The sequence below is a fragment of the Pelodiscus sinensis genome, chromosome 6 (assembly GCF_052426305.1).
Source record: "Pelodiscus sinensis isolate ZL-2025 chromosome 6, ASM5242630v1, whole genome shotgun sequence".
Taxonomy (NCBI): Eukaryota; Metazoa; Chordata; order Testudines; family Trionychidae; genus Pelodiscus; species Pelodiscus sinensis.
This window is the reverse complement of record NC_143057.1, coordinates 45,288,519-45,311,094: the sequence shown is the minus strand read 5'-3', so window position 1 is coordinate 45,311,094 and position 22,576 is coordinate 45,288,519. Positions and strand designations below refer to the sequence as shown.

At 42.1% G+C, this 22,576-nt stretch overlaps 1 protein-coding gene across 1 annotated transcript in view; it reads right to left on the bottom strand.

Moving 5' to 3' along the window:
• The window catches only part of LOC102451526 (spindle assembly abnormal protein 6 homolog), a 43,296-nt gene extending 20,720 nt beyond the window's left edge, over positions 1–22,576 (bottom strand). Inside the window, exons 1-11 of the mRNA XM_089779536.1 lie at positions 22,480–22,576; positions 21,186–21,279; positions 14,991–15,051; positions 14,409–14,488; positions 12,940–13,007; positions 11,486–11,546; positions 10,518–10,689; positions 8,425–8,502; positions 8,175–8,294; positions 7,424–7,615; positions 1,638–1,829 (exon numbers count right to left, since the gene is read on the bottom strand). Coding sequence (XP_089635662.1) covers positions 1,638–1,829; positions 7,424–7,615; positions 8,175–8,294; positions 8,425–8,502; positions 10,518–10,689; positions 11,486–11,546; positions 12,940–13,007; positions 14,409–14,488; positions 14,991–15,051; positions 21,186–21,279; positions 22,480–22,576 — 1,215 coding nt within the window. The remainder of the gene's footprint in view (positions 1–1,637; positions 1,830–7,423; positions 7,616–8,174; positions 8,295–8,424; positions 8,503–10,517; positions 10,690–11,485; positions 11,547–12,939; positions 13,008–14,408; positions 14,489–14,990; positions 15,052–21,185; positions 21,280–22,479) is intronic.

Genomic DNA, 22,576 nt, shown 5'->3' with positions numbered 1-22,576 from the left:
TCTTCAGCACCTTCCGCTCATTGAGGATCAACTGTTCAGCAACTGACAGGAGGCAGATGCAGGAAGAGGTGGAGGAAGATTGAGGTGCACTTGATGGCAGGGCAGGAAGGTACACTTAGCACAGGGCAAAGTGAAGCAGAAATTGGGCCTTGTGGGGAAGGGATGAAGTGAGGGTGGGGCCTGGAGTGGAGTGGGAGTTGAATGCTACCTGACAAATCAGAAATAGTCACCTCTGCTGATTAAAGAAAAACAAAAACCAAAAGAGTAATCTGAAGGAGCTCCTGATAGTCTGGGTGAGAGCAGGCCTGGTGGAGATGTGTCCCTCTCAAAAAGCACTCTCTCAATTGTCATCCTTGCTGGCAGACTTAGAAAGGAACCAGGGGCTACACTTGCAAGGAAGACCTGGTGAGACGGGGCACTTTAGAGTAGATCTTCCCTCTCAAGGTTAAGATACATGAGCAGAGCGGCATGAGGAGATATACACTACTGGTCTGTAAATAGGATTTCAATTCTAAGGCTTTCATGAGCACTGAATTCATGACTGTATTTTTTGGTTTCAAAAGTAAAAATAAACAAACCAATTTGAATGGAACAATGTTGGATTGTTCAGGGTTTAACAGAAACAGTGTTTAAAAACAACAACAGAAAACTGGTAACTGTCAAGGGGAAGAAAAGAATTATAACTACTTGTACAGACTACAGCCTTGCTCCCATCAATGTAAGTGTCCTACTAGTTACAGTGCCCTACAACTTAATTCTTCCACCTCTACAAGAAAAACGGGGCTACACTAACGAAGTGCCCCTGTAGACACTGTTTACTTACCTCTATTGGCTGTCATTCTTGTCAATTTCATGGCTCCTTGCCGGGAACAGGGCAATCACTGATCTGAACTGAGAGTATAAGTGCCTGGCTACCATCCCCTTCCACAGCTTTCAGCTCCTCGCTCCTTCACTAGGAGGAACTGAGGATATATCTAGAGGCACTCTGCATCTTTTAAAGTGCCTATTTCCTGAAATAGCAGGCATGCTATTCCAGTCTCCCTGTAACTCTCGTTCTACGAGGGTTAAGGGATTTGTCGGAATACTGCCTTATTTTGAAATTTGGCACTGGATAGCCAGTGCCAAATTTCAAAATAAGCTCTTATTATTTAGACTTGGAATACACTACACAATTTGTGTATCACACATTGCATAGCTTATTCTGACAAAAGGGTGCTGTTTTGATGCACTCTAAGAAGCCTGGTGCAGCTGCCCCATTCCCCGGGGAGAACTAAGAAGCCTGGTAGGGAGCAGGGAGTATCTGCAAACTATAATCAGCCCTGGCTCTCAGCCTCCCTGCACTGCCCCTCTTAACTCCCTGAAAGCAGTCCTAGTGAGGATGTGCACCAGATAGAAGAAGGGTGGTGGCAGACATGAACCACCACAGCTGTAAGTTAACCCAACATAGGTCAACATAAGTTTATAATACAGACATGCCCACAAACATACGCTGACAAAATAAGGCTTTGTTTTAAATCCATAATCCTCACAGTTGTTCAAAACTGGTTTACTTTCAAAGGGAGTATTTAAAGAAATCATGTGCATGTTTTATACCTCTAAGGAACATCTTTCAAAAAAGATGAGCTGCTATTGCCAACCTTGTGTTCTTGTGCACTTTCACAGACATCTGCACTTATTAGTACTTGCTCTTTATCCTTCACTTCTTGTTCAAGGACAGCAATGCATGTTCTTAGTTGATTCAGTAATTTCTCCTTTTCATGGCATTCTGTGTCAAGAGTTGAATTTTCTCTTCGAAGGGACAGAATTTCTTGTTTTTCCCTCTGATACTCCTATCAGATGAACATTCAGAGGCAAAATAGAAGAAAAATTATAAGTATTTTTATTAAAATATTATGGAAGAATTTTAGAATGAACAACCAAGCAGTCCTCTGTGAGGACTGGAGAGCTGTAGATGAAAAATTAATTAAAAATTATAATGAGTTTGGTCAGCTCTAGCCCAGGGATTAGCCCTTTAAACAGATTCATCTGATATTTCTATTCATTATATTTCTATTCTTCTCTGCCAAAAATTTCCTCATAATCTATTAGCTTCTCTGCAAATCACTGTGGTCCTCACAAAGACCTCCATATGTTTTTATGGTAAATTTACATTTGGATTAAAAGTTTTCTAAGGCAAGGACAGTGTCTTTTTTGTATGTTTGTACAGCACTTGTGTTAATTGGCTACCTCCAAAACATGATAATTAAAAAACAGTAACACAGATGCAGTAATAATAAAGATGCAAGAATAATTTATTGATACACCTAACTATATGATTTTGTTTTTGAAACTAGACACTCAAGTATCAGTGTTTGGAACAAATTACAGTTACTATAGTTTTGATGTCACTGAACAACATTGGAATATTTTTACGCAATAATAGACCTCAAAATGTCTCTAGAAGTTTCTTAAACAAACCTACACCAACAATTGGCCATTTCCTCAAAGGCAATACTACCTACCACTTGCAACACCTGTGTGTGAACACGTGACAATTAGAATTCTATTCAAAAGACAAGACAAACAAAATATCACACCAGCAACATACCAATATTGCTACTGTGATAATGGAGGCCATAGGCACAGTAGAGTAGAGGTCAGAAAATTGCACACAACAGTTAACAGCAGGGAAAACAAACAAAAACTGCACCGTGACTATGATTTAGCCTCAAAGAAACCTGATGATTTTCCATCATTCTTCTTTCAATATACTTTAAAAAAAAAAGAAGGGTCACTTATAGAGTAATTTGTTCATTTTATGGATATATATATATATATATAGTTATGCGAATGGTGGAGGGAGGTAGGGAAGGAAGAGTTTGTCTACTGATTTCAGAATAATTCTCATCTATCTTTTTTCATACGCCTTTGATTAGGCAACCTCCTACATGCAAATGCTTGTGAAAATAAATATATATATCTCAAATCCTCTTAACTGCAAACATGTATCTCTCTCTCTCATCAATTATACTTTTAATTGAAATGGAATAATTGTATATATGGCATGTATAATAAAACAAGATGTTGTCTCATTAGTTAAGCCTAGTATCACCACCAATGGTATATAACAATCATACTATATTAAACGAATTAGATTAAATATCAGGCAAAAATTGTGTCTCTTAACAGTGCCATGGAGTTTGAAAGCTGACAGGTAGAAGAGTGAGGCTGAATATCTCTGTCAATGGGAGAAGGATTTCAGATGAGAAGGAGGACTGTTGTGTTTGAATTAATGGGCTCTGCCATCTTCATCCCCATAGTCACCCCCTCCTATCTTAATAAGTTGCAGGCCTTAACGACAACCTACAATACAGCATGGAGCACTCGAAATATTGGCTTATGCAAAACTAAGTAAGGTCTCATGAGTGGAGATAGCCAGAACTTTTTTTTTTTTAAATCACTCATACTGTTGCTCCAGTCAGAAACTGCAAACTTTTGCCAGGAAAGGGTTGGTCAGAGTGAAAACTAGAGAAATCCACTTCAAGGGGGTTGGAAGGAGTGTGACGGCGTGTTGGGGGTTCCCCGTCTCCTGCACCCCGAAATGGCACAAACAGACTGCACCAGCCAGTGGAATTGAGGGTGGTTTATTGCTCCTCCAGCACAGCGCAGCACAGATGTAGTCTGGTCACAGGAACTGGGCTAGGATGCCTCAGGCCCCCTTGAGATGGGGGAGACTGGGCCCCTAAACTCCAGCCCCTTCCCCTAGGCTCTCCTCCATGCCCTCCGACAGCCAGCAACCAACTCACTAACTTCCAGCCCTGCCCCCCAGCCAAGGCAGCATTCCACCTTCCTTTGTTCCTCTCCATGGGGGGTGTCTGGCCACTGGTTTGCATAGTGACTCATCCTGTTTTGCTGGGTCGTGGTACCCACGGCAGCCAGTGGGGGTTCCCCCAGAGCCAGCAGCATAGAAACCAGCCAGGTACCCCCACTACGTCACAGAAGGTATGGAGAGTAGGAAGATAGAGACATAGAGACCAGAACAGAACAGCCAACTGAAGCGCGGGAACCCGCCACTGCTGCGGGTTTGCTCGCGGTGCCTCTGGTCTGCTGGAGACGGTCTCCAGCAGACCAGGGACACCGCAAGCAAACCTGCAGCAGCGGGGGCGGGGGGGGTCCCGTGCTTCTGAGGCTTTGCTCTGGCAAAGCCTCAGAAGCGCGGGGACCCCGCCGCAGCTGCGGGTTTGCTCCCGGTGCCCCTGGTCTGCTGGGGACCATCTCCAGCAAACCAGGGGCACCGGGAGCAAAGCGGTCCGGCCAGAGCAAAGACTCAGAGGCGAGGCACCCCCGCTGCCGCTTTGCTCCCTGTGTCCCTGGTGTGCTGGGGGGCGCAGCTAGTGTGCCCCCCCCCCCCAGCAGACCAGGCTTTTGTTGTGGACCCTGGGGCAGAGCAGCTGGGGCGCTGCCGGTTGGTCCCGCAGCGCCGCTCTGGGCACTACTGGACCAACCCGGCAGCACCCCAACTGCTCTGCCCCAGGCGTCCTGATTCAGCCGCTGCTGGTCAGTTTCAGCAGTGGCTGAATCAGGACTCCTGGGGCAGAGCAGCTGGGGTGCTTCTGGGTTGGTCCAGTAGCGCCGAGGAGCGGTGCTACTGGAGCAACCCAGCAGCACCCCAGCTGCTCTGCCCCAGACGTCCCCAAGTCAGCCGTTGCTGAAACTGACCAGCACTGACTACAGGAAGCCTGAGGCACAGTTGCTCTGCCCCAGGCTTCCTGGAATCAGCTGCTGATCAGTTTCAGCAGCAGCTGACTTGGGGTTCTTAAGTTGAATCTGTATGGAAGTCAGAACTGGCAGTCAGTTTCAGCAGCGGCTGAATCTGGACGCCAGTTCCGACTTACATACAGAATCAACTTAAGAACAAACCTACAGTCCCTATCTTGTACGTAACCCGGGGACTGCCTGTACACCGAGAACATAAGGCTCTGGGCATTGCTTTACTAGGGGAGTCTACAAGCTACTATTGCAGCTTATTTTGTAGGATGGAAACCCTAGCCCCTCTTTCAACAAAATGATTTTTTTCCTGAAGTACCTCTCTCATGAATTTGTCATTGAAGTGTATGCTCTGACCCATGGCTATTACTAAGCTAATAGGCAACATCTTCAGATTTATTACTATTACTATTGAATAAGCACTTCATTCTCATAACTTTTCTCACTAGCTCTCACTAGCTAGCATATGCCTCAGAACTATCCATTTATATACATATAACAAGCATAACTGCTACAGTTTAAGACCCTATCTTCACCCTTCCATCTCAGTCTCTCCCCCATGCCTCAATAAAGGGGAGAGAAAAATAACTTATCTGGAAACACTGAAAACTTTAACCATTTTTATTTCTTAAAATGGGTTTCTCTCAAAGTAATTTTTCTCTAAAAATCAATCTGAAGATAAATCTGTTATCTGATTTATAACCCTATTCTAAAAGAGAGATTATTGTACTTTCTAATTTGCAAGAATGATACTGGTCGTAAATTGTTCCATCAATCAACAAAAAGAAAATTAAGCTGGATGAACATTGAGGAATTAGTTGTAGTGATTGAGAAACTAAAAATAGCCCTAAAAATCAGCTGTTTGTATAGGATGTGAATGTCAAGTTCTCTAGAAATTGATGGCGTGTCTATACTTTCACCTGGATAAGACTATTCCAATTTCTTCAGGGTGGACTTATTTATCTGGATTTTTGATAATTTTCAGAGGTCACAGACTTATACTCTCTGGTCGTATGAAAAACACTGAATATTTTAAAACTGCCAATTTAAATGGGACTTTTCACAAAATTAACGCTAAACTAAGGATGATGAACTGTACCCATGTCAGTCCCATGACACGAGAGAGACAAGAAAGGCATGGTAATTTTTTTGGGGGGTGGGGGTGGGACCAACTTATTTTTCTGGAAAGAGGGAGGAAAGGGTCAGCCAGCACACAAGAACAGAATTTTAAGAAAAAAAGCTTTGTAGCTGGCACTGATGTGTTTCAAACATTAGATAATTTGTTTTCTGTATTGAGACAGTTAACCAACTCCAAATTACAGATTTCATTGACTTTGTTTAATAAACCCAATCAGAAGCCACATTCCTAGATCTGCTTTAGAATTTATAGGAGCAGATTATTTTAGTAGCTGATTATCTTGGTATTAAATTTGATGATCTAACTCAAACTGAATGGTATTAAAGGTTTTGATTTGACCATCAGTTGATCACTGTATTGCTTTTTTTTAAGTTTAATATTAGTTAAAATATATTAGCTTTGGTGATATGTTCACACAAATGCTTTATCTCCCTTTGTCCTTAATTAAGAATAATCTCTTCCTTAAATTAAGTTGTACTTAATATTTGCAGTTAGATGAAACAGTAGCACAGAAAGAGGAGTATACGTATTTAAGCAATTGGGTTTAATACATGTAAAGGAGTACGTAGTCAGTTTCCATGGAGGGATCTGAATAACTGCTGTATGATATGAAGAAATACCTACAGGGTAATTATGCAGATAGATTTTCCTAAACCAGAATTCAAGGATCTGCGTAATAGAACTGAACACCACAATCGTGAGTCAATAATTACACAGCATCTACATGTTTGAGTTGGAGAAAACATTTCTGTAAAGACTGTATTTAGTGTCAGAATTACTTCTGTAGCAATTTTACATACTTTATTTATCCTCTCCACCATCCATCCACACGTGGGTCTTGATGAGCTCTCAGAACACTTCGGAACAAGCAGTAAGGCTGGGATATTCAAAAGGTCTAAAATCCTATCCTAAGCATATCAAAATAAGGAGCCAAATTCTTAGCTGGGGTGAACATACAGAAGCTGAAGCTGAGCTATGCCGATTTACATAAACATCTGGTCCAGAAAATCTTTAAAATTTACTGGAAATCACTACGGCTGTGTCTAGACTCGCAAGTTTTTCCGGAAAATCATCTGCTTTTCCGGAAAAACTTGCCAGATGTCTACACTGGCCGCTTGAATTTCCGGAAAAGCACTGACGATCTCATGTAAAATCATCAGTGCTTTTCCGGAAAAACTATGCTGCTCCCGTTTGGGCAAAAGTCTTTTTCCGAAAGACTTTTGCGCAAAAGGGCCAGTGTAGACCGCATCGTTCTATTTTCCGCAAAAAAGCCCCGATTGCAAAAAAGGGGATCGGGGCTTTTTTGCCGAAAACCGCGTCTAGATTGGCCACGGACGCTTTTCCTCAAAAAGTGCTTTTGCGGAAAAGCATCCTGCCAATCTAGATGTGCTTTTCCGAAAATGCTTTTAACAGAAAACTTTTCCGTTAAAAGCCTTTTCGGAAATTCATGCCAGTGTAGACGTAGCCTACATGTATCAGTTTTTAAAGGCAAAAATGTTACCAATAAATAGACCATTTATTATACTAGTTTTACTATACCTCTTCAAGTCCTGCAAATTTTGATTTCAGCTCTCTTATAGAAGATTCAGACTTGTATTTTTTCTCTTTGAGATCCTTATTAACAGTTTCCAGTTCAGATACCCTTGTTTCTAAGTGATGTATTTTTCTGTTGCAAGTTTCTTCCATTTCTCTCTTTTGCTGTTTATGCTGAAGCTGGTACTGTGCTTGAATCTTAGGCAGGAAGACCAGAAAATCATGAGAAGTCATGCATGTATACAGACATCTGATTTTTCATACATACATATGTTAATTTAAAATTCAATTAAACACAATGAAAAAAATGCAAACAAGGCTCATCAGAGATACAGACAACATTAAAACTCAAAAACTCAAAGTTTATACATTTCCCTTTCACTGTAAAGGTCAGGGAGTCTCTTTTTTAGAAGAAGCTATTAGAACTAATTGCTTTGACAGATTGCCAAGATGTACATGTTGTATCATGCAAGCAAGGTACTAACAAACTTCAACAGGACTTTATTTACCAGAAGTAGAGCCTCTTTACAAAGCTGCTGCATCCCTCAGTAGCTCTCCCTCAGCCCCTGCCAATCTTCTCCCCACTCCTTCCTGTTTCCTGTGCTTCCAGACTCCCAACAACCAGTGCTCCCAGTTTTAATAATTACAAGCAGCATCTAAAACACCAGAGTACACTATGCTATAGATATGAAGTATTTGACCGTTAGGTCATTCTGGTACTGCTCTACCTGAGACAGATGGCTACAGTTCTACTTACTTGTAGCACTTTCTCCTTTTCTGCTGTGATTTCCTCGGAGTATTTGTTAGTCAATGAAGTGGTCTGTGACATCCATTCATTTTGCAGTTTATCAAGTTCCTTACTTTTTTCTGCCAAAGCCTGAAAATATCACATGCTGATTTCTGTTTGTATAGCATTTATAATTTTTAAAAGTTAATTTGGTATAGATTTTAGTACTACACTTTCAGGACTTGGATTTGCTTTTTTTAAAATAAAGGCTGATTCCTACCTGCTGTGTTACAGTTAGTCTTTTCAAGAGCCCCTCTTCTGATTTCTGCAGCTTATCCTCCAAGATATTGTTTTCCATCTATTAAAAACACCAAACCGGAACAAAACTATATTATAATAGTTAAGCAGCCCGCACTAAAATTACAGATTTTTCATTATGTATAACAAGAACCTTTCTCAATATGTAAAATGACCATACTATTATCAGTGCTGACAGTCTACTCTGAACCACTAGCAAAATAAAAAGAAAAATATTTCATTACACTTGCTACACAGCAAATATTGTATCAATAAATAATTTAAGATAAAGAGAATAAAAATCAGTAACTTGCATGATTGGGGGAACAGGAAGGGAGGAGAGAGATTTGCTCACAATTTTATAATGGATTTGATTTAAAAAGGAAGATCACTAAAACACTTAAATATTCTTTATTTTGCATGTAAATTTGCTGGTCTTATGTATTTATCTCTCTGTTTCTAGAAGAAACAGAAGAACTTTGCCTAACTTCAAACTCACTTGTACATCATAGTTTAATAGTTAGACTCAGATGTTATTTTATTCACATTCCACTTAGAGATTTAAAAATAGTAGAGGGGTGGGGAAAATATCTTTATGAAGTAAACAGCTTATACATAGGATTGCCAGGTGTCCAGTTTTCTACCGAACAGTCCTGTTTTTTGGGGGCTCTATCCGGTAAAAGCAAAATCCAGAAAATACCAGACGTGCAATGTCCGGTATTTTCTGGTTTTCCAGCTGGGCGTCCGGAAGCCTGGCAGGGGGAGTGGCTGGAGGCGTGGCACGATCGGCGCTGGGAGCCCTGGTTGCGTGTGAGGAGGAGGGGCAGCCTGGTTCGTGCTCCTGCGCGCTGATCAAGAGTGGGGTGGAGCTGCAGCCAGACTGACTCGCACTTAGCCTGGACCACGCAGGGGGTGGGAGCACCCTGGGATCTGCACTACCCGGGTCAGTCCCACTCCCCACTGGCTGATATGCTCCTTCCCTCTCCTGGCCAGCCGATCGGGAGGAGAAATGGGGGAGAACCAATCTTCCCCTGCCAGCCCTGCTGCACCCCGCCGCCAGCGCAGCTTCCGACAGCCAGTTCTCCCCTTCTCCTCCTGAGCTCCCCCAGCCAGCGCCGCTCCCACTGACCGCCCCTCTTCCCCTAGAGCTCCCCCAGCAAGCCCTGCTTTGCCTGACCCCCTCCCCCCACCCACCAGCTCTGCTTCCCGTCAGCCACCCCCGTCCCTCTGCCCCCCTGGATCTTCCTCCAGCCAGCCCCCGCCTCCCCCTTCCTCCCAGCCAGCCCCGCTCCTCTCCCGGCCGGTCTGACCCCCACCCCCAAGAAGTGTGTCTGGTGTTTTTTTTGTTTTTTTTAAGACTACCTGGTAACCCTACAGATACACCATCTGCAAGGCATCTACTTGCAGCACCCCAGATTTGAAAAGGAGGGAATTCTTTCCTATAGAAACATACTTCCCTTAACTACAAATTATCATCTCAGGGAATTCAGGGAGATTCCTTAGTTTAAGATACAGGACGGAGTTTGGAACTAAGTTTTAGGTTTAGCATATTCAGCATTTCTAGCTTTGACCTCTCATAGTATTATTTTCAAACCTATTGAATGAAAACTTTCTAATGTTACTGATTATTTTCAACATAAGTATACAAGAAGACAAAAACTCTTGTTTATATACTTCCAAGACATTGGGCTCATTTAAACTGGTTAAAAAAAAAAATCAAGGGCAACTCTCTTGAAGTCACCTGAGTTATATCCAATGAGATGAAAATCGGGCTTATTGTTTATAAATATGGTATATGCATACAGCATCAATTTAGCACTAAAAATCTAGCCACTACACTAATCATATTCTTAAAATATCCTTCTCATTTGAGGATTGATTTTGGAATTGGATTTACATGTGTGGACCATTACCCCCACTGGGAGATTGATTCAAGTCAGTGGGACTCTGCATAGAAGGCTGGATCTTCTTGGATCATAACAAAGTTCAAGGCTTACCTTGCTCAATCTGATCTATTAGGTTTTAATTGATAGTACTGGTGTTATTTCTCAATAAAAAGAGAGATTTAAAGCAAACCTTTAAATTTTTAATGCAGATGGCAAGATACTTCTTGATGTCACTGTCACTTCCTGCCAAAAGCTTTAGAGACAAGTGAGTGAGATGTTTGAATGGATTGGTCTCCACTACATTTAAATATGCAGGCATGCAGTCCAATACAGGGGAAGATGTTACAAGTTGAATTAAAAACCTAAAACCACACCAACAAAGGCAAGTATTAAAAACAATAGTCTTGTGAATCAAAAAGGTTACAGCCATTTAAATGTCACTGACTCCCTGGGCTTCTGTTGCCAGTATTTTATTGCTAAGAGAGATTTGAGAATTCAATCAGGAGCCTCCTCTTGATCAGCTCAACAGGTGGCCACCAGAATGGATAGTCCACATCAGTTCTGAACATCGTCTGAACAATAGTGTTGATTGCTTAGCAAGACAGGTAAATTATGTTTAAATCTGATATTGAGAAAGCAGTTTTAAACTGTGTTTTCAAATCCATTTCAAACTTAGCTCTCTCAAGTACAGAGAGGTCCTAAATGTGCTGCACTAGTCATGAAGCAAGAAATATTAAGTTGGTCTATCTACAAGAGAAATAGACTAAAGGGGAAAGTGTTTCTAAACTGAGTTAGCTAACATGATTTGACCCACAACTTAGCATCTAGCATACACAGTTTAACACAATAATACTCATACTGGGTCCCATGTTGTAGCCCCTCAGGACTTATCGGGTACATCTATGCAACAACATTATATTGAAATAACAAAATGCGCATCTACACAGCAAGCCATTATTTTGAAATAATGTCAAGATGGAAAACTTCTTACTTCAACTCTTATAACCCTCATTTCACGAGGAGTAAAGGAAGTTGAAGGAAGAGTGTTCTTCCTTCAACTTCCTGCTATGTAGACAGCGCCAAAAGCCAAATTAACTATTTTGACTCCAGCTATGCAACTGACATAGCTGAAGTTGTATATCTTAATTTGACTTTTGCCCTACTGTGTACATGTATCCATCTTCACTAGGAAAAGCTGGTAAACAATACAAGGTAAACTCTAGTAAAGACAAGAAAATTGTAGTTGTAACATGTGCAAGCAGGTCAAAGTGAACTCTAGGTTCTCCCTTTGTGTTTACCTCAACCTGCTAACACACATGAAGACTAAAAGCTTTTAGACTTGATCTATACCACAGTTCTTTTTCCACAGTTAACTCAAGGGAAGTAATGCCAGGCTAAATACTGTAAAAGCTAGGCTAAATACTTCCCAAACATCTATTCCAAGATACAATGCAAAAGGGCAGCATGAAAGATGGCACATGGCATGCATCTGCACAGCAACTGGGAACTGTGATTAAAGCTAGCACAAATAACAAAACCAGTAAAGCAGTAGCTGGCCAAGCAATAGGTACTTGAGTACTCACCTACAGAAATGGGCAGACAGGACTAGCTAATGCATCTGCCTGTGCTGCCCTGCCTTCACTGCTACTGTTATTTGAGCTAGCTCTGATGCTACAATTACACCTCCTGACTGCAGTGTAGACATACACATAGATCCTTGCCAGTGTTCCGTATAAGCGGTGTAATTGTGCGGCCACTCAACCAAGATTCAAATGCTGCCCAGCTGATTATCAGAGTACCCACAGCCAGGTTTTTGGTTTCCGCTAATGGTGCATGATTTCAAATGCCTTGGCACACATCAAAATGTTTTCCACCCATGGATAAAAAATTATTAGAGGGAACATTGATGCTTACCCACCAAACTGAGAAAAGGTAATCAAGGATAGTAGGTAATGCAAACTGAGGCAAGCTCAGTTTATAAGTAAGAGAGAGCAGAGTTACATAGAACCTTGAAGGTGGTAGCAAGATCTTTAATCTGATGCAATACTGAATAGGGTAAAAAAGTGAGCTGTAACATAAAGTGAGATACAATGAAGATAGCCTTAGCTGCAATATCTTGTAGGGAGCATAGTGATAGAAATGTAGCCGTGTTAGTCTGGGGTAGTTGAAGCAAAATGCAGGACAATGTAGCACTTTAAAGACTAACAAGATGGTTTATTAGATGATGAGCTTTCGTGGGCCAGACCCACTTCCTCAGATCAAATAGTGGAAGAAAGTAGGGAGCAGACAGGGATAATGTAGATTTCAGCAAGACCAGAAAAGAAAGTTATTGCAGTAGGCAAGGTGACATACAGCGAAGGCCTGGAAGAGAGATTTGTTTGAGAGGATAGAAAGACAAATCCTGGAAAAGCTGAGGAAGATACGGCCTGGATGTGTGAGGCAATGGAGATGGAGGAATCAAGTCAACATCCAAATGGCAGGCCTGAGTGATGGAGAGAATGGTAGTCTTGACACGGAAAGAGAATTCTTGTTCTTAAAACAACATTCACAGTTAAGGATAGTAAGTTCCATTGTTTCTCAGAAAAAAAAAAAAGCAGAAAGATAGCAATTACCTCTGAAATCAATGAATTTCTGAGGAAAAGCTGAAAAATCTACAAGCAATCCTTGTTGGCTCTTTAAACTGCAAAGGAAAGAAGAGGATATCAACAGTCAGGGGAAAACAATATTTATCCTGAAACATTGCCAGTCTATAAAGCAAATTGGCTTTTCTAAACAGAATCTGGATGGTAGCGCTATATTATTCAAATATAACAATTATTTTTGTGATTAGCCATTTCCCTTACTTGGGCAGTATTTCCCCTGTACTCTCTTATTAGGGAATTTCAGTATCTTCCCTCCTATTCAAGTATGACCCGGCTGGTAAACGAGGCAGCCATATCTTTTAGAACTCACGCAAAGATAGCTACTAGAAACAGTTTAAAAGAAAAGAATGTTATTTTTTTTATACCAGAGCCATCAGACATTGACTTTACTAAAGACACCAATACTGTATGCACAATAACTTCAGACACTACATAAACACAACTCAAAAGTTCACACAATTAATTTTCAACAGCATACAACAGAACTTTCAAAGACTCACATTGATCTCGCAGCACATCTAATAGGGATGTTAGCACAGAGACATTTAAATCCTTAACTGATAAGCCTAGACTACATGCAGTCTCCCCACCAGCTTCCTCTGCAACAATTACTTGCAACTCCTCCTCTTGTCTCCCTATCAGACCCAGGGGAGAGGTGAGAGCTGGTGCTGGGGGAGGGCGAGCACCAGATCCCACAGAGCTGCCTGCCCCTCCCGCCTCCGTACTTCTGCCTCTGATAGGCAGACGGCAGCTGGTACACATAGGAAGTTGGCTTTCAAGCTGGCTCCCCATGCATATCAGCACCTGCAGAACTGCCTCCCCGCACTGCTGCCTCCCTGTCAGAGGCAGCAGCATGGAGGGTGAGGAGAACAGCTCTCTGCTCATGCCAGCTCCGCCAGGCAGTAGCACATGGAGGGAGGCAGAGCCAGTCCGTCAGGGGAGGCAATTTTGGCAGGGGGCTCTCTGGGAGTAGGGCCAGGAGCACACTGACCTCCATCCCCATTCCTGGGGAGTCTTTTAATAACCATGTAACCACCAAAAATTGTTGCAGATACACAATTACTAAAATACACGTAGCTAACATCCCTAATAGCTAACAAGGGCAACTTTTTACTATGTTAACAGGAGTTTTACATTATTTATTAATACTTTAAATACTTTAAAGAAAGATAATCATCTGATTTCCTATACTTATTTTCCTCAATAAAACAAAGAAATCTTTCAGAATAGTCTGCTTCCCAGCTCAAATGCTGACACTTGTATTGACATTATGTTAAAAAGAAAACATAATGCAGCTGGCATATAAATTGCCAAAAGTTTATAGCAACAATGAATGAAGTAAAAAATACAGAATACATTATTGTTCTTAGAACAACATTCACAGTTAAGGACAGCAAGTTCCATTGTTTCTTAGAAAAAAGCAGCAAGATAGCAATTACCTCTGAAAATCTTCTTCTCCTATAACAAGAGAATACAAGAATAATGGACCTGCATCATCAGTAATACGCACGGTAAGTTCCTGTCAGTTTGAGTAGAATTATATTAAAATTATTTGTTTAGCATAACAATGTGCTGCTGAGCTCCATAAAGTACACAGGAGACATGACATGTAAAAAAAATTACGTTTACAAAAAAAAAAAGACAAATTAATTACAATTAAGATATAAAATAGAAGGGGACTAAAGTGGTGCTTTTATCACACCTACAGTTCAGACTTTTGGGGGGGCTAAATAATAGCAGCTGAATGAAAAGTGAATCACACTGACAAGTATACTCAAGTTTATCTATAATGTACATTTTAAATTATTAGAATAATTTTCTGTATAATCCACAAAGGCATCATGGTTCACTTAAACACGAGGTTATATGGGTATACAGCAATATATACAAAAAAAGTTTCATAGCAACTCAGAGACCTGTGTCATTGCATCAAGGCATTGAGGCAATTTACATTCTGTTTTACCAGACAAAATACAGCAGATATACCCCCCCCCCCAAAAAAAAAAAAGATTTTTTGATACCTTCTTATGAACAGGATTTGTTGATGTACAAGTTTCAACAGTTACTCTTATATCAGCTCTCCTGAAATATAGAGAATCTCACACTCAAAAGACATTTAATCAAAAAGGTACTCGAGTTGCCAGATGGTTTCAACAAAAATACCAGACACACTTGGCATTACATCACAATCTACATTACATCTTATGCTGGACATTTATAGTTTCTCAATTTGTTTCCCGAACAGAAAGCTCAATTACTGGACTGTCCGGTTCAAAACAAGACACCCGGCAACCCTAAAAGGTACAGATTAGCATTTGAACTCATGCTTTCTGCAAAATGTACTGTGACATGTTGTTAAAAATTGATATTGCAGTTCCATTCCTGCTTGGAATGTAAGTATGGCTGTACAAGTTTAACAACAGTTCAGTGAAATAGCATATGCCTAACCAGTCAATACGTTCAGCAATCCTCAATATTTAATGAAGACTGACATCTCTCAGTGTACAAAGTTAGGCACATGCACGTGTATTTTCAGAATCGTTGCCCTATTTTCTAACCAGCTGTAATCCTTTATATTGTTTCTACCTGCAGACACCTCTGGCTACATCTACACTGCAGAGTTTTTGTGCAAAAACTCACAGAGCATCCACACTACAGGAGTGTTTCTGTGCAAGAAAAAGTACAGTAGATTGTCAGAAAACAGGGCTTTTTGCACAAGAGTTATTCCTCTTTCTACAAGGAATAAGCCTTTTTGCGCAAGAGCTCTTTTTCAAAAAGGCATGTGTGGACGGACTACAGGGGTTTCTTGTGCAATAAACCCCTATCGGAAAAAGCACAGGTGCTCTGATGGCCATTCTGTGATTGGCTATCAGAGCTTTTTTGCGCAAGAGTGTCCATGGCAGTGTGGACGCTCTCTTGTGCAAAAGCACATGGCAGTGTGGACGTGCTCTTGCACAAGAACTTTCTGTGGAAGATCTCTTCCGCAAGAAGCCTGCAGTGTAGACATAGCCTCTCTCTCAGACTTGATACTTCTAATTCTATTCTTCTGTGTACTTCAATATTAACTATTTCCCGTTTCCATTTTGGGTGTTTAATACTGGCTAATGCTGTAGTCACACAAGTCCACGGACTGAAAAGATTCATCAACCATTAGAACACTTTTTCTTACGTTCAGAAATAAATGAAACAATGTTTCAACTTTTCATCAACACTTTCTTCTTTATCATTTAGTATACTGCCTGGAATGCAGTCTCAGAAGGTGCTATTTTTTAAAAAAAAAAAATCTTCCTTAGCACTGAGCATTCACCCACCCAATAGGCACAGACAACATTATCCAACCACTAGAAACAGCAGTTGCAAATCTCTATTAGGTAGGACCTTAAATTCCCTGACCCACTCCATACTGTGGTTACTTCATTTTTAGAGACATAGAGAACGTTAAACCAAAAATAAAAACTACAAAACTAACTAGATCCTCAATGTTTTATACTGAGCGCCACATTTTCAGAAGAGCTCAGCACTTACTCAGAGGTCAGCTCATATTTAAGGCAACTAAATATATGCTCAAGACTCAAAACAACTCAGCATCAAATGTAGTGATATCTGGCCAGATTTTCAGAAGTGATGCTGATGCTTAAATGGGAACAGAGCTCTTCTGAAAAATGCAATCTTCACAGTCAGTCTGCTCTAAATTAAGGCTAATTTATAGATGAAGTAAATATTTTCCCTGTCTCAACTGTGTTACTTCGCTCCCGTAAAATATTCTCAAAAATTCAGTAGCATACAGACAGTGGAGAAACCAGACTGGTGACATCAATGACAGATCATCTTAATCCAAGTCAGACAGAGCTACAAGAGCAAACTGCAAAGAGACAGACACAACTGAACAGTTTCTTCCTTGTTTTTAATAAAGTTCTCAAGGAAAAATAATGGTACTGTTGCAACAGGAAATTGTTTATTCTCTAGTTCAAAAAAAATAACCTACTGTATTTGGATGCAAGATCACATTTACAATTGAAGTGAGAATGCACATCAATATTTCCTCCCAGTAAAGGGAGCCTTACTGCTCTGCGTGGTCCCACGTCTAGAGAGAGTTAAAAATGGGAGCAGATTAAAAACATTTGCCAACTTCCTACTCCTTTTTATTATGGAAATTCACTTTTCAAGAGAAGTTGCTCCCAAAATTTAAACAAAAAACATATCAACTAATCCTAATCAAACCAGTATAATGATGCATACAGCACTCGTACGGCAGGACATGATTACTAAGACAGCTATTGGCCAGGGTCTTTTTTATATCTAACTCTAGGAATTATTGCTTTGGAGTGTGGGAGGAAGACAGAAATGTATGGTTAGGAAAGATCTTTAAACTAAAACTGTTTTAGAAAAGTGGTATGGGGAGAAGCATAATGCTTATAAAACACCAGAAAGTAGTCTAGAAATTAAACTTGTCTCTTTAAACACAAACAGTATGAACGTGTTTGAACTATCCAGCCTTCTGCTTTCTATGCTTGACTTTTAGTCTGAGGTTACCAACAAAGTCACTACCAATGGTATTTTTGGTTATGGATTTCATGCAGACAACTCCTCACTCAACTCACTTCATATAGACCAAAGGTGGGGAACTTAAGGCTCGGGGGGCAGATGCAGCCCCCGGCTTGCCTGTATCCAGCCCCTGAGGCTTGGGGCTACCTTCCACCACAGGAGAGCCCTCACTGGCAATCCAGCACCCCTGCTCCCAATGATCCCCTGCAGGATTAGAGCACACAAAATCTACTAGCCTGGGCCCCTGTAGGCACCGGTGTGCAAGGGGAATGTGGGGAGTGTCTTTATCCTTCTTAGGGTTACCAGATGATTTCTGAAAAAGTACCAAACAAAAAAAAAAAAAGACCCGGAGAGTTGTTAAACAAAACAAAAAACAAAAACAAAAAAAACACAACAACAGCATGGCCCATTTAAGAAACGTGTGGTGAGGCTTTTTGGCCCTAACAGGCTGCCAGCAGCCACCTGCCATCTTGCCTCCGAGCACAAGGCCAGAACAACTCACCTATGGAACTCAGTAAGCACTAGGGTTGCCAGGCTGCCTCCGTATTGAGCTGGACAGCCTGGGATTTTTGCCTCCTGGCCAGGGGGGGGGGGGGGGAATCATAAAATACCGAACATTGTAGGTGTCCGGTATTTTCTGAATTTTTTACCAGACAGGAGGCGAAAATACCGAACTGTCCAGTTAAATACCAGACACCGGGCAACCCTAATCCTTCTCAGTCGAGGGCCAGGTCAATGAGGGTTTTTGTTTCGTTTCGTTTCTTGCTTCTCATTTACATGCGGACCCTGACTGATTTTTCAGCAGCCTGCAACCCAAAAAGGAAAAAAGCAATTTGGTCTATATCAGGGGTGGGGAACCTATCTGAGCTGGGTTCAAACTGACAGACTAAGATGTCCACGTATCTTAGTTCTAATATTCTGACATACCCAATTAGTGCCCTGAGTTATTCCTTTCTACATTATACTCTCTCTCTCAAGTGATTTTACTGAATCTGACAGTGGTTCAGTAATTTCAATTTGAATGTTAGTGGTATCCAGGAAAAAATAAATAAGTCAATGCTAACACTGTGTGTATTTTCTTACAGTGTTAGAAGACTACAGCTGGTTACATGTGAATATGTCTACACTGCAATAAAACACCCACAGCTGGCTCATGTCAGTTGACACACGCTTTCAAGGTTCCAAACATTGGGCTATGAAATTACAGGATAGACATTCAAGCTCCAGTACCCCAAAGAATCTTAAACATGTACATGAAATTGTATATGTAAGCGGGGGAATGGTCCCGCTATTGTGGGGAACTTTCCTGGCTTATATACCACCCCGGTGAAATGGACCAGCGAAAGGATCTGAGTCCCCACTCCCACTTCCTTTACCCCACGGCTTCCCTGATCCTGAGGGCTCCCCCTCCACTCTCCTAAGTAGCAGAGTCCTCGAAACCCCAACAAGGCTGGGCCCAGGTTTCCTGGGGCTTAATCCCCGACCTTGTAGTCAGTAGGGGCAGGAGTTAGGGTGTCCCCACTCTGAGATGCTCTTTTTACACTGCATGCTTTCTTGGCCCAGTGATCATTTCATAAGGTTCAAGCAAGTACAATTTATTAAACATCAACTGATTAAAGAGAAAAGAATAAGAAAAAAATGAGAATGGTTAGATGAGAACACACAGTCCTGCTCTGTAACACAGGGACATCAAAACAGCAGTCTGCAGAGTGTAAGGACAGTTCACAGTCTCTTCCTTATAGGCCCCTTAGAGGCCCTGGATGTGCTGCAGGGGGGCTGCAGGCTGGACACGCTTGCTCTGGCAGTGACCACACAGCCTCAAGCTCTAAGTGGCCAGACCCCTCTCCCAGTCTGGCCTGCTGGGCCTCTTGGCTGGTGATATCTCCCTCCCCAGAGCCTCTCCCCACACTTTGCTGGTCCCAGCTGCTCACCACACCCAGCTGTAGGCTGTGCTGCCTTGTCAGTCTCCAGCTCCTTGCATTGCTTCTCTGTCCCTTTTGGCTTCTCTGAGCACTGCCAGTCTGCTGCTCAACACAGGGTCTGTGTTCCTTGAGCTGTGTGTGCCTGGCTCTGTTGCTGCACAACTGCCTCTCCACACAGCTTGCACTCCTTGGGCAGTCTGTGTCTGGCTCTGTTACTGCAGGACTTCTTTTGCACACAGCTTGCACTGCTCTTAGCTGTCTCTCAGCTCTCTCCTTGCTCAGAGAGACCCAGAACAATCCCAGCTCACAGGGAGGACGGGGCCTGGCCTCTTGCTTTCCTCACTGGCCTGTCCAACCTGTGAATCAGGCTGAGCTGGAATGTTGGCTGCTTTCCATTGTCTCTGGGGTCTGTCAGTCTCAGGGCCATGATTTCTCATGAACCCTTCCCCTTTTGATACTGGGAGCTGGAAAATCAAAACTCCCACAGAGTTTTAGTAAGGGGCTAACAGTCCCCTTACATATAGATGCATAATCTTGAGTCAGCTGTCAATGGCCAGCCATGATTTTATTGCAGAATAGACACTCTCAAGTGTACCACCTTCCCTAGTAATCTTCCTGGGCTCTTATTGCCTTATTTATTCTCCTATGGGGCTGTTTCTGTCACATATAGGGCTCTGAACATTTACAGTCTAAGTCCAGGATGATAGACAAGATGGTGCTTCAGTGGGGTCCTGCACTTCCAGCCAGAATCCTCTTCTTCAGATGGGAGAGTAAGGATGTTAAATATTGCTTAATTGAATAGTCAAGTAACCTTACGAATACTTATCAGTTAGTCAATTATTCTATAGTCACCAGGGGGGAGGCTGGCAGCCAGTGTGCTTTGGCCTCATTCCCTAGAAAGCCTCTGCCACCCTGCGCTGCTGCCTCTGTATCAGAGGCAGCAGCACGGGGTGCCAGGTGGGAGCTGGTCCATGAAGGGAGCCAGTTTAAAAGCCAGCTCCCCTCACAGATAGGCTGCCTGTTGCCCTGTGCTGCTGCCTCTGATAAAGAGGCAGCAGCATGGGATGGCAGCAGCCCCTCTCTGGGGGAAGTCTGAGCTCCCAGACCCAGCACAAGGCAGAACTGAACTAGGCTGCCTGTCCACCCCACTAATACACACTAAATGCAGAGCCACAGCAGAGGTATGTCCCAGACCCATTGTAAGCCAAGACTGAGCCAGGCTGCTGGCCAGCCTGCTAAAAAAATTTACTGGCGGGGGGTAGAGGGGGAAATGTGTGTAGTCTATAGCATTAACCTATAAGCTTTTGCTTATCCATTAATCAACTAAACTACAACATCCCTATGGGAAAGCATAGCAGAGACTGTATTATACTTGTCATTCAAGTGCTTTCAACAAGAAACCACCCTGAACTGAGTAATGCACTGAAGGCAAGAGCAGTGCAAACAGTCTCACCCAGCGGTGGTATGATGCACTTCAGTGAAGCCCTGAAACATAATGTATCTTGTTGCAGCACTTCCTTCTCACATTATTTTGTCTAAATCAGTGATATTTATCAAAGAAATTCTGTAGTTTGTAAGACAGCATTATGATAATAGTGTGGTCAGCAAAAACATAGTAGTAGAGTCAGGAAAACAATACAGGAAAGAAGAGGAATGTCTTGCCCTACACTAAGATGTTTACATTTCTCACTTCTTCCTTTGAACTTTTCTAGCCTGCTTTTAGGCATCGTGCAAGTCATGCAGGTTTACATGGTGGATTTGTAATCTGCACAAATGAAGATTAGAAAGAATCCAAGATCATTGACATTTGTGATGCAGTCCAAGTCCATCACAAGAAATAAATCTGATAAGGAAAAAAATCTGAAAAAGAACATATACTGATTTTAGGCAGTAGCAAAAGTCCCAGTGCAAAAGAAATTGAAGAGCAAAGCATAAATGATGGAAGTTTTATTATTAAGGAATTAGCAGGTTTTCCTGGCGATAAGGAATGGAAATATGAGGAAAGAGATGGAGAATCATTCTATTTTCCTCGTGGCATAAAGGAGAGTGATGATAAAAGAAAAATGTTGCTCACATGAAGAGGAGAGACATGACAGAAAAGAATCAGTCTTGCTTGATGACAGAAACAGCAGTGAGAAAAATTACACACCACAAATCAATACATCAGATCCTGCTTTATAGACAGAGATCCTGAACTCTGTTGATATTCACTGTACAATTTTGAACTAACTTCAAATTTCTGACCTCAGTTCTGGCTTGGCATGATATCCTGATTTATGCTGGCATTACAATAGCAAGGCATTACAATATCAATCGATGGACACCACAACTGCTACTACATTTGATGAGAAGCTGCCTTGATTTTGTTGTGGTCTAAAGAGATAATGGATTTCAAGATCCTCCATTGCTGCCAAAGAAATGGCAGAAAACTTAGGAGTTGAGCCTCTCTTCGAGGAACCTCACACTCATTGGAAGAAAAGACAATCTGATTACAAGGACAGAGATAAGGCAATGGGAAGCCTGGAAGAAAAATTAAAGAACAAGGTTTATTGCTTGTTCATTGATGGATGCTTGAGCAGGTTCAAAGAAAAGTTTGGACAAATGAAGCACTACAAAAAGACTTGGGGGGGGGGGTTGTACAACTTTAGTAAGCCCTCTCCACTCCAAGTTCTCCAATTCATTCCTGATGCAGAGCTTTGAGGATTCTTTTCATGCTGCTGGTCACAGTAGCGAGTGGGGAGTGCAGGCTTTCTAAACTCAACTATTTGGTGTCTGGGAGGTGGGTGGGCGTTAGCCCGTCCACATCTAAAAGACCTCCCCCCAGCCTGCGGGGAGGGTCCACAGAACCCGGAAGAACCAACTAACTACTGGGGACAAATAATGAAAAAACAGGTACAGGTGTGAGGGTCAAAGGGTTAAAACAAGGGAACCAGATGGGGATACCAAGCAGAGAACCCTGGACTGCGTCCACTGCCCCCTGAAGGTCTCACATCTACATCGAGTGAGCCAGTGGACGCAGCCCATTGGAACTCTGCCCGGATACGTAAGCGGATACAGCAACGGAAATAGGCCCCACAGTCGCAGGCCCCTCCCCCGGCCAACTTCTTCTCCCTGGTTTTATAGGTTGCCAATTTGGCCAT